This window comes from Balearica regulorum, chromosome 6 (genome assembly GCF_011004875.1).
Source record: "Balearica regulorum gibbericeps isolate bBalReg1 chromosome 6, bBalReg1.pri, whole genome shotgun sequence".
NCBI classification, from domain to species: domain Eukaryota; kingdom Metazoa; phylum Chordata; class Aves; order Gruiformes; family Gruidae; genus Balearica; species Balearica regulorum.
The window spans coordinates 38,625,751-38,644,123 of NC_046189.1; the positions used below are offsets into that span (position 1 = coordinate 38,625,751).

The 18,373-nt window shown below is 40.4% G+C and overlaps 1 protein-coding gene across 2 annotated transcripts in view; it reads left to right on the forward strand.

Annotated features, from left to right (window-relative positions):
• Positions 1 to 18,148, forward strand: part of ARHGAP15 (Rho GTPase activating protein 15) — a 333,201-nt gene extending 315,053 nt beyond the window's left edge. The window contains exon 15 of one of the 2 annotated variants that reach the window (XM_075757250.1): positions 17,320 to 18,148. In XM_075757250.1, coding sequence (XP_075613365.1) covers positions 17,320 to 17,503 — 184 coding nt within the window. In that variant the 3' untranslated portion in view covers positions 17,504 to 18,148. The remainder of the gene's footprint in view (positions 1 to 17,319) is intronic. The other variant, XM_075757251.1, reaches the window with a different exon arrangement.
• The last annotated feature ends 225 nt before the right edge of the window (positions 18,149 to 18,373 follow it).

Here is an 18,373-nt window from a genome sequence, read left to right on the forward strand (position 1 = left end):
CAGCTTTGTGTTTTTAAAGAGAAGAATAACAAGTAATTAAAACCGCATTTTTACCTGTGTTTCCATATACTTCCTATTTCCACAACCGTATTTAAAAATATAAACCCTGATTTTCATAACAATCAGGCAAATAATTACACTTGGTACTTTTCAATGCTACCAAGCTTCAAAATGTACTGAACTGGTGTATCAGCAAATAACAGAACGATAAAAATAATTAACATAGTTTTAATTTAAATATTTATGATACGGTTGACTCTGTGGCTGTACGGCACCATTGTGCTAGGTGCAGTACACAAATACAGCTAGATAGAGCCCCTGTTTCAAAGAGCTCCTATTGTTCATCCCACATTACTCAATATCAAACGATCTCAAAAAAGCTTTTCAAACATTAATTAAATCTCATAACTTCCTTTTCAGGTCAGTAAGTTTTATTATCCTAGTTGTGTAGATGGAGAAAGTGAGGAATGAAGAGGGTAAGGCACTTGCCCACGATGACACAGCGAACACTTCTCACTTCTACTCTCCGCTCACTTCCCAATCCCCCACCCCGAGCCCCCCAGGCTTTTGAAGGCTCATCCATGTGCGTATCGGCGCTGTGGGCGTACGTGTGCATATGGCCAGCACATCCCGGGGAAGGCCGGTTACTGCTAAGTACTCTTCGGTTAATCAAGACCATGTGAGAGTCCTGCTTCTGGTTTGCACTCGCATAAGCTTTAGTAAAATATCACTGGCAGAGTTAATTTATGTGATTTTGTAACCTCTTAATATTGCTTGGGGTTAGTGTTCAACTCAAATGGTTTTTGTTGGTGAAAATTAAGAATGCTCAATTCATTACAAAACAGCTTTTTTTCTCCTTTTATTTTGTTTTTACTATTTTGGGAGATTGGGCCCTAACACATTAATGTCCAGGACTAGGTCATCAAAGGATAAATTGCAATGCTTTTCATTTTTCTGACTAAAGATACGGGATTTTTCTCAGAATGAGGCTGTAAAATAAATAATAGGCTTGAAGTTTCTTAAGATATTCATTGGAATTTAAAAACAAAACAAAACAAAAAAGACTTCAATGCCAAAATGTCAGTGTTCTGCAGAAAATAATTAATATAACACAATAGGATCTATTCTACTATCGATTGAAAGGGAATTTATGCAGGTAATTCATTAAGGCTAGTGGGAGTTTGGCATGTAAATCCCCCAGCACTTTGATGGGAAAACAGCCCTTGATGATTTTCTTTTTTTTTTTTTTTTTTTTACAAGCTATAAAATACATGCTCTTCAGTGGTAAATACGTAAAAAGAAAAAGCAAATACCTGAACAACTAGGGCAACGGATGGCCCTGCTCTGTGAGACTTCTGAAATGACATTAGATCAAATCATTTTTCACACATTGCAAAAGATGCAACAATCATTTCAATCACCACGTTAAGAGAATCAATACGGTTTTGCCTTGCGGAGAATGGCATTTTACATTCCAACATTTGCAGGTTATCACCTTCATACATCTCTTTCTGCAGTCAAGTGCGTGATTAGTACTTCTGACAGGGTATTGGCCATTTCTTTATGAAGATCTAGAAATTCTTGTAAATAAAAACCAATCTGAAAAAAAAAAAAAATGAAGAGCAAATCTGTGGACTGGAATGTACCCTACTTGTAATGGGAACAAAAAGCTGGCAATGAAATATAAACCTAAATCACAGCAGAATGACCTACTTTAAGGCATTTGCCAAAGAGACAGTGTTTTAGACAGCTCCTCTGAAGTAGCGTCTTTATGTCTATGCCATCTGCAGATTTATTATTGTGCTTTAGAAAAAAAAAGAAAAAGAAAAAAAAGGAAAGAAAAACCTACAGTATGCCTGAACAAAACTCAGCTTCATCTATAGGAAAGATTCCAGTACTGTGGGCACCACACCCACACCTACTCATGTGGTCCAAGTTTTTTCTTTAGAGGCACCTAATTAAGAAACCCTGACTCATTTACATGGATACGTTTGATCTAAATTACACTCCAAACCACACCAAATTAGGAGCATCTGTGAATGCGAAGTGTTTGTTCCCAGTGACTGGTAGAATAGGGCCAGTTCTGGACGGCACATGTTCAAGTGACGAAAAATATTTCAGATGTAACATACTTCTGAGACCCACTTTTCCACTAATAATTCAGAATGAGTTAAACCAGTATCTCTGCTTGAACAATTATTTCAGGCTGTGAAAAAAATGTCATTTTACTCTTAAAAGGAAGGAGAGGGGGAAAGGGGGAATAGACAGCCACCTAGTGTGGTTGTCGTCTCTGATAAAGGGCCCTAATGCAACCATTACCTGCAATTCAAATCTTTGCAGTGCGTGTATTATCAGATATACACTACTCCTGAAGCCCAGACTAAAGGGAAGTATCTATGAATGATTAGTTGTTGTTCACAGACAAGTCCTTCAGCCTTGATGTATGCTCTTCTGTTGTTAACCCACTCTGCTGGCTTTCTTAACGAGTCTGAGTAAAGAGCAGGGTCTCAGCCCAATGAGGTGGTACCCTACACGTTGGATAACATGAAACATTCAGGACGACCCGGTTTGCGAGTAATGCTTCCCTTCTGGGCTGCATTGCTGGTGCAGTCTGACTGTGCCTGTTGTGTCCTGCAAGGCCATTCCATACCAAAACACGTCCTGCGAAAATAAGGCAACTTTTATCCCACTTTCCCATCTCCCAGAGAGAACGAGTGTGTGTGTGGGGGAGGGCTGCAGAAGCCAGTGGTTGCTGCTTTCTTGCCTTACAGTCTAAACTGACAAACTAAAAAAAAAAAAAAAAAAAAGCCTTTATCTTACTCTAGTTTAAGCCATCGGAGCAGCCTGAGCACCAGGGAGTGCAAACCTGAATTGCACGCTGGGTCTGCATTCCCAGTCCACTAGCACAATCTGGCACAACCTTCGGATTTGGCCCACGGTGCTTGGCAGCCACCTTTTATTCTTCCCGTCTTTTATATTTTGTGAATAGTCTAAGTTACATAATGCCAGTGACAATTTGTTTATGGCAAGCATTAGAGTCACTGTTTTATGATTACATTCAAACTTTAAGCCACATTTTGACATCTAAGGATCATCTTGCGTTCTCATATATTATAAACAATGAAGGTTTGTGTTCCAGTAAGGGAGGGGGGAGGAACTTTATAAATAACATGACTCCTTTTGTCTGAAGAGATTTTAATACATTTGTCTGATCTACTGTTTTTGCAGTAGCTGGAATATAATTTGAATATATTAATATTTTCAGCAACTGTGCTCAGGGAGCCCAGTTAATAACTTATGCATGGATATATAGATACACTTCAGACCGAGGTAATGTTTTTAGCCCTTATGTTGGTAATACTTAGAAACACACAATGAAAGAGCCTGTTCTTTCCTCCTCTTTGTTGTGGGCATGCATTGTGATGGTATGGAGCCAGTGTTCTTTCTGTTGTCTACACAGCCTGGATTCAATAAGCAGTTATATATGCATATTATGACAATGTGGTCAAGGAAACCAGATTTTTTTACTATACCTTCATGTGCCTGTACAGTATAAAATCTGGTATTTATTTTTCTTGTCCTCATTCAATATGTTAACAAAATCATAATTTGATACAGGTTATGTTCACTTTATAATTAAAATTATAGAGTTAGATTAAAATACAGCAAGATGTTGCTGAATGGAAAATATTTATCTCTTTGTACATTACGCATTATGGTGCAATGTAAAATCATAAATCTGTGGAGCGGCTAACTCCAGCCAAGCGTACGACAACTTGCCTCCTCCTCTGGTCCACAAGATGCAACTTGTAGACTCCTCTAAGTCAAGGGTTTCTACACCCATCTCAGCCCCGCTGTTAGACAGCGCTGCCACATCCTCTCCAGAGCTTTGCTGTGGTCTTCTAAAAGAAAACCCCTTTCCATGGAGATGAGCCAAGAAAAGGGAATTTAGAGAAGTTCTGTATTTTTTACAGATCCCACCAATCCCTCTCCTGCAGCCCTCCTAGCACCTTCGTGGACAAAGTGCAAACTTTTCACACCATGTTCTCTGTGTCAGCACTAGACTCAGCCTCACCAAACCACCTCAGGATAACACTTCATCTGCCTTCAAACTGCTCCCACTTCCCCGATCATTGCTGTCCACACTGCCAACTCCAGGCCTTCCCCAAACACCATCAGCAATCTTGGAGCAGTACCCCATAGCATATAGCATATAGGACAACCCTATAGCATATGGAAGCTTTCTAGTAGGTAAAGTATACTGCAAACATCAGTGTGTCTGTATTGAAGACTTTCAGACTTTTCAGAGGGTGTTCAGTAGGGCTGTGGCAGTAGTAGTAGCAGGCAACTTAAGACCACATTCCAGGACAACCCAGATATGTTTCCGTATATGGATAACTGTCTCATAAAAATGTCATCAAAAGAATGAGTTTTCCATTCCTTCAGAGCATCTACCTCATGGAAGTCATTGCAGCTGCTATGGACTCAGTGTCAGCCCTGAGATTTCTATCTCAGGGCAAATTTCAAACCTTGATGAATATGTTTTGAATCTCACTTGACCACTATGATGAGGAACTGAACCTTTCTGGGTTACATCCTAACAGGTCTCCATGTTACTTTTCCTACTAAAGTTTATACAGCTTTGCATCGTGAAACTACAATATTTGCTTCCTAAGGAGGCACTTTGTCAGCTTGTAAATCCATTTACAGCCATTCACTTCAGGTTAGACATTTTCTTCTGTAGAGGAAGATCCATGCAGCACCTACAAAACAATGTCCTGAATTTAGTCTTATCTGAGGGCCAGACCGCGCAGTGTCAGTGGTCTTCTGGAGCTCAAGGCAATGAAAAAAAACCATATACAAGGCATTTCAGCTTCATCTCCAAGATCAGCGTGTCTACAGATAACGTCAACAGGCAAGGCCATACAGGGACAGACCCATTTGGCAGGTGGACGCTATCAGAAATACTTCTCAGGATCTCTGTTAGGTGCATTGAGGTATTTTACTCAATTACACCATGGCTGAGCAGTTCTGTATCCTGGAAGCCACTTAGTGAATGAGCTGTTCCAGGACTGATGAGTATGCCTTGATATCAACAGCAAGGTTGTACCAGTTGGTCCTAAATCCTTCGGTATCTGTTGAACGTGGTTTTGGTTGGGAGGTCTAAAAGACTTGTGTATGTTTTCTCACCAGTTTTTCTAACTGTGAATGTTGATCAGGGTCAGACAAAAGCAGATATTGGCAAGTCTGGTCACCTGAAGGTTCAAAGATGAAAGAAACACAACTACTGAGAGAGGTAGAGCTGCTTCTATAGAGAATAAAGACTTTTGTAAAACGTCTAAGGCAGTTATACCACAGTCATCTGAGACCAGTGCATGTGTGAATGGGTATTTGACTTTAAAAGGAACTAATGAGAAAATCCAAAGCTAGTTTAAAGCTAGGAAAAATATTGCAGAACTTGCAGTACTACAAAGGGTGCATCTTCGAATGACACAATAAATGGCAAATCCCCCACTCCAGGCAGTTCATGCATTTAGTGCAATGGACTATACACGTGCACAAAAAATAAACATCAAGCTAAGGTGAGCGGACAAGACAGACAAAGTGTAAGTAGAAAAGACAATGCTGACATAGTAAATTCATTGCTCAAGGGCAAGCAAAATGTAAATAAGTTTAAAGAAATCAAAGACTCATGGCACATACTCACTAGTGCATTTAAGAGATACGTTCATCCTACTCATGTTCAATATCAGGGCTGAAACAATCGTGATGCTGGGAGGCATGTTAAAGCATCTTTCAAATCTGATACAAATGCAGTGCATATATATTGCAACAGTAGCTTGTGGAGAGCTCAGAACTGAACCTGAAAGAGTAGGAATCCTGGTTGAGGTCAGATCCCATATAAAATCATCTCTCTTGAGCAGACCACTGTGAAAAGACTTTCATTTTAAACAACAAGATGGTCATAATATAGGTTAAAAAATGGAGACTTTATATTGGGGGCAATTAATAGGCCAATATTCAGAAATATTTCATCATTTATAAAGATTTGAAACAAAACAATTTATGAAGTAATTTTTTTATATATATATATATATAGGAGCTCACAGAGAAGGAAAACTTTGGCAAGAGTTTGTTCCCTGACTTTCGTGGAGTTCTTTGCTCCATTCTCTGATTTCAACACCAAAAATTACTGGTTGTCTCACAAAGCTGAATAATTTATTTGTGATGCTGGACAAAAACAATGCGTTGTTAGCGACACTTGGGTTTTTTCACGAGAAGCTCTAGACTCACCGGCAAAGATGCATTTCTGAGCAGGTTGTCTACAGTTCAGCATCCCAGGTTGAAATCCCAGTCAATTGCCACTTTGGGGCTTTAAGTCAGAAAGTAAACCTGTCCTATCCAGAGCCTAGTTATTTGCTGTCAGCCAGATTACTGTAGCACAAAAGGGCTATAACTGAAAGCTGCAAGAGGTTACAGGTTGAACATAGTCAAAAGCAGTAATTCCACTTAGTAAAAGTAGACATCATCCAAAATGAGAAAAGTTAAACCTATGTAAGGTGAAATTCTGACTCCATTCTGGCCCCCAGTCGCTGGGAGTTTTGTCAGTGGCTTTAACAGTAATCAAAATTTCACTCAGCGTGGAGACAGATGCTGCCAAGGGTGTGATGAAGTGAAAGTTAAAATAACTGTTAACCTGGGGCTTCCAAAATACATTTTCTGAGCATGGACTGCTGTCTAACTCAGTGTTTTCCTGACGTAGCTATGCAGACAGCCCTTCTGGGGACCAAGGGGATAAAACTGTGCTAGTGGAGTACATCTAGGATTTGCAGTAAGAATTTCCCTGCTGTAAGTGCTGAAGTTCACATTGTTCATCATCCTGTGAGCCACGGTGGTACTGGATTACTTAAGCATAGTGGGGTACGGTTTGTAAAAAGCGATTTCAGAAAGCTGTAACCTCGCTGAGTATCGGTGCCAGGGCTGACATCCTTCCACCTGAGCCACTCCTTTGAAAGATGGGCAGACATTACTGGAAGAAAGAGCACAGTCGTGGCTGGCAGAGACACAAAGTTTTCTGGGAGGAGGGGGGTTATGTTATAACACTGAGTCGCATCATCTTTCTATTTTTCTTACCAGTAAATCGGAACCAAAGCACGTCATTTATGTGCATCTGTGAACAAGGCCCCATAGGGTGTCCTGTGCGCTTTCTGTGCACCCGCTGCTTCGGGTGCGTTGTAGGAGGCTGGCTTCTTTCTCCGAGTTAAAAACCAGCCGGGTTACCAGCGGAACGGGTGGCTTTTTTGTCACGTACTTTTTGTTTGTCCATCACTGAGCATGTCAAAGCCTCGGTGTCCCCACCAGAAAACAATGCTGTTAATAACATTAATCCACCTTTATTAAGAACCTTTAGCTTTATGGAGGAATACCAAATATACAAGAGGATAATAAGGAAATGTGTTTTTTCCCTTGCTGACCTAGTTTCTAACCTCACTTTAAAATCTTCCATTGATTTTAATTATGCTTAATCTAAAGCTAAGCTCACAAATCTAGCAAACTTAAGGACTTCTTTTAAGTGAATTTCCTCCCCTGTCAGAGTTCCTCAAGCTTTCTACGCTACAGTTGGAAGCTTACTTCCAGCCCAGATACACAGTAGAGGCAGCTCTCTACCCGTAGGAAGCACCCGGCACCGCTACTGTACGACGCGTGAGTTCAGACGCTACCTTGCTCGAATCAAGCCTGTGTACAGCATTCTTCACAGAACAATTGCAGTCCTTTTCTCATCAGCGATAGCCAGAGGCAGTAATAAGGGTGAAGGATATCTATCATGAAAAGTCCAGTGTCAATGTGTTCCCCCAATTTATTTACTGACCTTCAATGCAACAGCCATACTCCTGACCCTCATGAGATGAAGCCTAAGGGGAAATGGCACTGAGCACCAATTCCACATCCTGTTGTTCTGTGGTCTAAATTAAGTGCTAATTAATTACCACTGGCATCTTTGGCATTGCCTGTCAAATTGGATTTAGGATATCCTTTTGCTGTTTAAACAAATAGCCCTACATATAAAGCTAAAATCCCAAGTGTTAGCGTTTTCTTTACTTTTGAATTTTTATTTAAAAATTCAGCAAGTATGTCCATGGATTTTGCAGGTAGAATTCAAATAAAAGAAACAGGAATTTATATTGTCAATTTTGATTAATAGTCCTTCATTAATAAACATCCTGTTATTCAGTTTCCACCTGCAGTTGCTGATGTTGCCTGGAATCAATTAACTCATATAATTTGATTTATTTTACAAAGACGTTTTTGGATGTGCTGTGCTGATGATAAAGGTTCTATATTTACAATTCTTGATTTAAGAGAGATTGTTACTAACTGCTTTTTATTTTTAATGTTACAAGGAAATGTAGCTTCAGGCATTCTTGAATGAAAATATTTAAGCAATTTAAAAGTTAAAGCTTTATTCATGTAAAACTATCTGTTGCCTTCTGAGCCACACAGGCCACAAAAGTGTACAGATCCAGGAACTCTGACAGGTTGGTCTTGACAATAAGCTGGTTGTTCTGCAGAAAAAAAATCAGAAATAGAATTAAAAAAAAAAAAAATGTTACACCACCAGCCAAAAATAGAGTTAAGGGGGTCTATGTGTTATATCTCCATCTGAACATATATTATTCTACGTAGTCTCACACTACCTTTATCACTCTACTATCCAAACACCTCTAAGAAGTGCATTAGCATCTGCCTAACATCTGTCACGGGTGGTTTTGTTCTCTCCCATCCTCTCCCCAAGGAAAGACTCGTGCTTGCAGTGGGAGTGTGGCTTTTGAAGAGGGGTTCGCTGCTGTTTGAGATATATGTGCTGTTACAGGGCTGTTAGAGAAGGCAAAAATGAATGCCTTGTGCACAGAGCCACAGCCAGAGGAGTCCGAGATGCTCCTTAAGGAAGTTTGTGGTCTTCAGCTGACTCTTACCAACTGGCTGTCCCCAAACAGGCAAACTTCAGACTCGATAGCAGCTCACACTGTGATAACATGGACCAGCCAGATCTCCTCCTCCCTCTGGTTGTGGTGGGCTGACCCAGGCTGGAGACCAGGTGCCCCCCAAAGCCGCTCCATCACTGCCCTTAGCTGTACAGGGGAGAGAAAATATAACGAAAGGCTCGTGGGTTAAGATAAGGGCAGGAAGAAATCACTCACTCATTACCATCACGGGCAAAATGGACTCAACTTAGGAAAAAATAATTTAATTTATAACCAAGCAAAACAGAGTAGAGCAATGAGAAATAAACCCAAACACCTCTCCCCACCCCTCCCTTCTTCCCAGGCCCAACTTCACTCCCCATTTCTCTCCCTCCTCCCCTGCAGCGGCACAGGGGGACGGGGAATGGGGGTTGTGGTCAGTTCATCACATGGTGTCTCTGCTGCTCCTTCCTCCTCAGGGGGAGGACTCCTCACACTCTGCCCCTGCTCCAGCCTGGGGTCCCTCCCATGGGAGACAGTCCTCCACCAACTTCTCCAACGGGAGTCCTTCCCACGGGCTGCAGTCCTTCACAAACTGCTCCAGCATGGGTCCCTCGCACAGGCTCACAAGTCCTGCCAGCAAACCTGCTCCAGCATGGGCTTCCCATGGGGTCACAGCCTCCTTCGGGGTCCCTCCACAGGCTGCATGTGGAATCTCCACTCCCCATCATCCTCCATGGGCTGGAGGGGACAACCTGCCTCACGATGGTCTTCTCCACGAGCTGCAGGGAAATCTCTGCTCTGGCTTCTGGAGCACCTCCTCCCCCTTCTTCTGCACTGACCTTGGTGTCTGCACATGTTCTTACATCTTCTCACTCCTCTCTCTGGCTGTAGTTGCTTCTGGTGGTTTGTTTTTGGCTTTTTTTTTCCTTCTTAACTGCGTTATCTCAGAGACACTACTACCGTTGCTGATTGGCTTGGCCTTGGCCAGTGGCGGGTCCGTCTTGGAGCCGGCTGGCATTGGCTCTGTCAGACACAGGGGAAGCTTCTAGCAGCTTCTCACAGAAGCCACCCCTGTAGCCCCCCCACTACCAAAATCTTGCCATGCAAACCCAATACACTGGTCTTATGAATATTAGTGAGAACCAGCTTACATTCAGTCACCAAAAAAAAAATTACAAAACAAGCCAAACTGGGAGGACAGAGTGCTGGTTGTCACTAAATGGAAGAACTTAGCAGGTCACCCAGCTGGATCAGTTTTCCAAAAGGGAGACCTGGAACTTTTGCAGTAATAGAGAAGATTTTATGAAAAGATTTTGAATCAACAGTTTTGACACAACATGGTTTGGGGGAGCAGGACCTGAGCCTCTGCCCACACTGGGCTCTTCAGCAGAGCCAGCACAGCGTGGAGATGAACTCCTGCCCTTGCTGTCCATGTCATGCCAGGATACCGGTGTGCACCCTCTGCCTTTGGAGCTCCTCTAACACAGGAGATGGCCAGAAAAAAGACAGGATCACAAGGCTGAGGAGCAGGTACCAGGTTACCCTGCTCTTTTCATATAGCCACAGCTGAGGGCGGAGGCAGGAGCACAGCTCCTGTTGTGCAGAAGAGCAAGCAGGACTTCTCCAAAGCACATTCCTAAATGAAACCCCTGTAGAGGCCTGAGTCCCTTTAGATATCTAAATGTCTTTTTACATCTTGGCCTCAGTCGCCTGGAAGATGAAGACTTTCCCTACAAGACAGGCACTACGTGGGGTGCGTGCAAAGGCAAGAGCACACGTGCTCTGCAGAAAGGATGTCATACAGGTAGCAAAGTTTACCCAATGTTGAGAAGATTTTATTTTGAACTTATTTCTCTTATTAAAGCAGGCTAAGCCAGAATAAATGCCTTTCTTCGGCCTTTCGGAGTCTATTCAGCCAACTGTGAAACAAGGTTCAGCATTAGTTTAGTTATTATTTTCATTTAGGGCTAGACTCCAAGGCAGTTCATCCAGGGAAGGGCTCGTGCTGCGAGATACGTTGGGGATCCCCTGAGGAAGCCCATTCTCCACCAGGTCCCTGTCAGCTGTCCAGGTACTATATATAGCCATCCAACAGTCAGATTTAAAGGCTAGTCTGCAGAAGAAGACAGCATCAAGTGCTTGTTCTTGTGTCCCAGAGCAACTGAAGAGAAGGGATTTTTCCCAAAGAGCTGTAATATGAACCCACAGCTGCAGAGCACAGGAAGCCTATGGAGTTTCTGTAGGCCAGGAGCCATGGAGGCTATTTTCAGCAGAAGCAAGCTCTTAAGTATGTCTGAACTATTTCTGACCCCTCTCGTAGCGTATCATACACCATGACCTGCTTGCTCTATTACCAGTCTTGGATAGCTATTGTTTCAAATTCAACCTATGGAGCAAAGAGGAATTTAAAGTACCTTCGCATTTTGCACAGGCAAAAGAAAGTAGCTTAAAACTGTATGAGTCCACTGTGATCACATCTTGAAAAAGACAGACACTGTAGTGTTTAGAAGCTCCTCTATAAGCATAAACCTTGGGTTGTAGCTACATACGCACAAAGGTCCCCCCACCAACACGGTATACAGATTTCACAAACAACAAGCTGGGGAGTCAACTGATAATGTTTGCATTTGCTTAGCTTCATCAGCTGGTGAATACCACTGTAATGCAACTGAGCAAATCATCTGTAAAGCCAGTACATAAATAATAATGAGGTTTAGTTTGCATTCATAAAATATCAAGAATCCCAAATTATTACTAAATTTTAAATTTATCTACATTGCAGTGCAATGAATTGAACAGTTTACACAAATAGAGCTTATGGTATCAGGGGCTCACTTACCACTGATTATTTCCGTCAGTCTCTCAAGATGGGGTTAAGCAATGCACACGCCCTGCACCCTTCCTCCGCAGTGGGCGCATTTTGCTGCCTGTCCTAAGCTGGTATATGCAGGTGGATATGGATATCTGTGCAAGGCTTTGACCTGCTACAGAAGGACACCTATTTGTGTTTTAAGAGGACTCTCAAAGCCAAACTTTGTAGTTCAGTTGTCTTTTTTGTACCCAAAACCACTTAAGTTCTTCCTGAAGAACAACTACTATAGCTGAACTGAACTAAGTTTACATCAGAAAATGATGTTGCAGTAATATGCTGTATCTCAGGAAAGTATGTAACAGGCCTTAAATGGAAAGGAAATACATTCAGAAGAAACCTGATAGTTTATCTGTGCATCGTTTTGTACTTGTGCTTCCTTCCTAACACTGAAAAACCCATCTGCAAAAGCCCTGCCAAAATGTGCTTATACACACACAGACATTATCACTTCGTAGGATGGTACGTTTTATTATCAGGTTATTTTCCAGTACATTTGGCACAGTTAAGGTAAGTATATTAACTTTACTTCCAAATAAAGAAAACAAAGTTGTACTGAATGTCTCAGCCATTGTCAATGAGTTAAGAACTGACAGGAGGTCCAAGTAATCAACCCTGTCTACTGCGCCGAGCTTTCCCCTGGGACACCTCTTCTGATCATACCATGTATCTGACTGGCATGGAAGTAGAATTGCTTTCAATAAAGATTTTATTTCAAGGTTGGATGATTCCTTCCCAAATGTCTTGTCACTAAAGCAAAGTATCTAATACCTGTTATTTTTTAACTCCTATGAACCAGCCTTTGGGAAGGAGAGGAGCATAAAATGTTGAGCTACAAACTGTTCATCATAACAGTCAAATTTTAACACGTTCAAATTTATTGGGAGCCCTGCAATAGCAAAAGTCAGAAAACTCCCGCGTAAAACCTGGCCCATAACGGTGCAGTGAAAAGGTCTGTTAACAGCGTTAGAGTTGAGGTATGTTGAAGGCAGCTGAGCCACTCCCAGGGCCAAGTACTTAAGCTAAAACATTACATTTGCATATGCCTGAGTATGTATAGGAAACAGATATTAGGCAATTTGAGGATAATTATTGGTAAAGTGAATCAATGGGATGTTCAGACTTTGACCCATTAAGGCAGTTCATAGGAACTTACACATCAAATCAGCCCCGTTGTCCGTCAGGATGAGCAGCTCTGGCCATGACAGTGGTCACTAGCACTCAAATGGGCTGCCGTGGAATAATCCACTTAGACAGGAATCGGTTCTTAATTCTGTAAGGTTAGTTGTTATACCAAGAGGACTGATGTCACAAATAGGTCTTTTTTTTCCACATTTCTGGGATTCCCAGGCATCTTTAATTTTTCTTGCCCTCTGTTTAGATCTTGCTTTCTGTCTCTCATGGCAGTGACTTCCCTAGTTAAATAAAATACTGTACATAATGCTGGTGGACAGGATTCTGATAAGATCAAAACCTACTTTTATCCTTTGGTCCTCTACTGAATTCAGAGGATGGCATTTCCTACACCTGCCATTCTGGCCCATAATATTTTACCAGGTGACCCATTCTTACTCTTCTGATCCCCTCATTTTGTACGTGTTGCACATCAGTCACAGTCTACATTAGCAATTCATGGAAGAGCAGCAGGATCGTCTTATTGAAAAGTTATCCTTAGATATAATTTAAAAGACCAAGAGAGTACTAGGCATGGTTAAAACCAGTTTTGCTAAGGGTAGAAGTGCCCCTGACATTAAGGAAACTTAAATCCTCATGGGCTGGAAAAGGCTAAGACAGCAAGACTGAGTAGTTCTGAATGCACCTAGCAGAGGACAGCCCTAGCCTCAAACACCCTCCAGCTGACGGTAAAACAGTGCCATTTCCAATGGGGTTTTCCTCCTGAAGTACGGTGACTTCTCTCTCTAATTTTTTTATGTGCTGTAGGAACATTAAAATGAGGAATCAGAGTCACTGTTGAAATGCTTTCCCCTCCTTAGCAGTTACTACGGAGTAAAAATGAATGAAGAACATTTCCTAACACCTAGTGTGTTTGAAGCAATAATCCAGTGTGCTTTCCGAATGTCAAAATTAATAATGATTTTATTTAGAGAGTTTGAAAAGTGTAGGTTTAATGGAACTAGAGAGCCAAACTCACCATACAATGACCCTCTTAGCTGTAGAGTTGCCCTGCTCTCAGTCACACGTTTTCCAGCTTACGGTTGCCTTGGCAACAGCCAAAGCATAAATTCCCAGTATTTTTGCTTATATATCTGCCATTGACACTAGAGCCCTCCTGTCAGGCACTTCTACTGTTCTAATACGTGATTAATTTCATTACTATTAATAATGAGAACTGTATTTCCTGTATATCTCCTGCCTTGTGATCTTAAAGGACGGAAACTAGTCTTGAACTTCACTTATTTGGGGGGAGGAAAAAAAAAAAAATCTTGCACAGCAAAACGCCCAGCAATTTCTTGTTGTGGTTCCAACATCTGCGGCACCAGATCATAGATTGTTTCTAAAAAAATCTTAAATTGATGGATCATTGCGCCTTTCATTTGGACATGACAAAAAGTAGCTCTGGCATTTGCTTTCACTTTTTATGTTGTAAATGGTGTATCACTCTTTCTGCTCTTTTTCTTGCCAAAAAAAAGAATTTTTGCCCATTTTTTAGGGATTTTTTCTTTTAACAACTCAATTTCACTTAGCAGGTATAGTAATAGCATTAAGTGTGAATATTTATTTCTGGTTTGCTTTGACCTTTTCTCTTATGGACAGATGAAAAAAACGTTATAGAATTTCATTGGTAAACATTTGTAATTTAAAAAGGCATAAGGTCCTAAACTTATAATTATTTTATTCAAGCTGAATTGAATTCCTTCCTTCTTTCCCACCAGTAGCTGCATTTTATCACAGATTATTTAACTACTCAGTCTTTCCATGTTTCCAAGTTTGCTTTGTTTATAGTTTTTTGTTATTATGGTCATCAAAACATGTGCAACTGCATGAACAGATAGAAAATATCAAGAATTTCCAAGATATTTTATCAACACAAGAATTATTATTCTAGCATTAATCTTAGGGGCCCTAAATATATGCGGATGTTCTTAGTGCCACGTTCCATATAGATGAACCACAACAGGCAGCCGGTTCCTCTCCATCGCCAATGCACGCCATGTTCATCCTCCTTTTGTTCCTGCCATACCCTCACCTCCTGAGAGCTGAGTGGCTGCAGACCATGTGTTAGCAATGCCTGGACTCAAAAAGGACTTTGCATGCAGGATGGCATCTCCAGGAAAAACAAGGGGAAGTATTCTGCTTTAGAAAGATGCCAAACAAGACAGAGGGGTTGGCCATCCGTTTTCTGTGTCCACATCAGAAACATAGGATCTCAACATCTTGCTCCAAATTTTTCAGATCAAGGAAGTCAGTACCCTCCCCTCCCTTCAGTAAATTGAACTCTGCCACCACTGTTCATCCTGACCATGCTCATGCATGGTCCACTGCCTCCTTCTCCCTGCAAGATGTTTCTCCTCCAGCTTCATTAATGCTGTCCATTATGAACACCACCTCATTGCAAAGCCATGGCTGATGATAAATTGATGATCTCTGAAGTTACACAAGATACAGCTCATGAACATGGTTTTTTACCCCTGGTGAATTATCATCTCTACCCATGTTGCTATCATCTGCAAATGTTTCATAAGGTTTCCAGCTTCTACTATGTAACAAGCTCAACGGACATCAAGTCTTTCTCAGAGGGAGGCCCCAAGCTTGATGTATGTGCTTCTGCATAAGTGACATTAAGCAAAACAACCTCGTCACCTCTGTAACAAATATTTTTAATTGTGATAAAGATGTGTGATGTCCATCAGTTGCCCACACAGTCATTTGGCAACAAAATGACTAACTTTTAAGACTTTCTGAACTCCTAAGAGAAGAAATTATGTGTTAATATTACCACAGAGGAAATAGAATTTATTTTTTTTAATTATAATAAAGATGCTATATTTTAAGCTAATCTGATTAGTGCCATATGGAGAGTGTTTTGTGGAATGGACACCACAGTTACAAGCATGAGCCAGAACTAAGTAATGCTTCCTATTTACGTATGGGAAAAAAACCAAGTGTTGATGTTCAAGGAATGTGGTAAACGACAAGATTGGCAGAAATCCACAAGACAATGCTCTTTGCTGTGTGACCCACCCACTAACATGACAGAAACCTTTTTTTTTAAGTGACTAAAGCCATTAAGTCTCATGAAGTTTCTTCACTTACAGTGTAGCTTGCTGTAAATTCAACAACAGGTATGAGAAAAGAGAGACAGCTATGATGATTTTTAAATTATTGTCTCAATTTTAAAAAAGTAAATGAGTGAGAATAAGAGGGAAAAAGCAGAACCCAGCTTCAACAGTCTACTTCGAATATTTAAGTTGAAACTAACAGGTTAAGGATACATCCATAAATTCAAACATTTACATATTAAAGTCACATTTAGTTCACATTTCTTGGTAGAGTTGTGCAATTTATTTGGCAAATATGTATTTTCATTAATAGTCTTTCAAACCTGGGAAATATTATATGTTCTGTAGGGTTGAGGGAAATGGATTTCTACTTAGTTTGTACTCACCGCTGCAGAGATTTATGCAAAACTGCCTACCTAAACTCCATCCATTAAACCTACATTGTTCTTAGACCAGACTTCTCCATCCTTAATGTCATTTCCACAAGAATATTAAGTCTTAATACAGACATAAGATCAACTTTTAATAATAATAGTACTCCTCTTGTAATTTTGTGGGTAATAAAGATATCAAAGGTTATAATCCTTACCATTATTTTCTAAGTCATCTTATTAAGGTATGTGGTCTCAGTGTCTTTCAAGAAACTTTGTGTCAGGATAAGGCATGCAAAAGTCTTTAGTTATATAAATTTCACAATCCATTTCAGACCATGCTAACTTTATTGGATTTAAATTAGCAGAAGGAATGTGTTTTATAGGAGCTTTATATTAAGGGGGTCTTTTTTTTTCTTTTTTGGTTTCCCAACTCTTTCAGTGCTGGAGACCACGTTAAGAGAAGCAGGGAAGCTTCTCCCTGGAGCCACCAAAAATGTTGACACCAAAATGCTCAATTCCTTAACATAAAGAGCAATGCCTACTTTCCGTATCTCAATGTATGAGAGTGGAAATTATAGCTTTATAGCACACACAGTAACTAATATATGTATACAATATAAGAGAATGGGGCTCTAGACCTCCACCCCACGCACAACTTGCTGACTGGGGGTGAGTCTCCTTTCCTCATTTGTCAGGTTGGCAGAAGTTGTCTCTTTCCTCCCTCTTCTCTTTTTTTTTTTTTAATAACTAAACCGAACAGACATCTCTGTTAGGAGGATCAGTAAAAAAGTGCCTCTATGTACTTCAAATGCAACAGCGACTCCTTTGACATCCCTCTTTTTTAACCAATTCTTTCCTTTCGTCAACAGGATAGCAGCCAAGGAATCCGTGAATCTTATGTCAACACAAAGCTTAGGAATTGTGTTTGGACCAACACTCCTTAGACCTGAAAAGGAGACAGGGAACATGGCAGTCCACATGCTGTACCAAAATCAGATAGTTGAACTTATGTTGAGTGAGTACAGCAAGATCTTCGGCTCTGAGGAAGACTGACAGACAGGGCCTGTTATTGAAAACGTTCACATCTGTCTTGATGTCTAATATTTTTACATTTCTGTAAACATATTTCTGAAATATTTCTTTTTCTTTCAAGTGACAGATGCCTCATTTTGTGAAAACTTAATGATGATTTTGTGTTTAATTTTCAAACATTGGAATAAAAAATATTGTCAACATTTGCCTATATGTATTCTGCATTAACCCTTTGAGAGTTTCATTATGCTAGCACTCCAAGTGTCACTTTTTTTGCAAGCTGAGCATACAGCATATGGCCAGAGACCATAGAAAATGCTGTTTACCAACATATGCAATGGCACAGAAAGACAAATAATAATAGAGAAGATTTGCGGAAAATGGATTAAGATATGTATATTAAAAGCAATGAATTAAAACAGTGATACCAGATCATTTGTAGCTAATCTGAGTACAATTTACCTTTCTCTTTGATATATATTGAAAGTTAAAGACATGATAAATAACTAATTTGCCTACCCTCAGAGTTCACAGAAAGATTACATTTAATACTTGTAAACAAATTTTAAAAAAACCAAACCAACCAAACAAACAAACAACACCAAATAACCAAAACCAGAATGTCACTATTTGCATAATAGTGCCTAAAAAAAATTAAAAACAAAATTGGAACTTTGGCATTTTTACTTAAACGCAGTACATGAAATGAAGACATTGCATGACTGCTCATTTTAATGTAACATCCATTTTGATTCTTCATCACACTGTACATCTGCCCGCTTTCCCCAGCTATCTCATGTTCTGTAGCATTTGTATTGTGCTCCTGAGGATGCTTTATTGGTGAACTACATTAAATTCATCTAGAAAGAACTTTAAAAAAAAGCCTTTTCA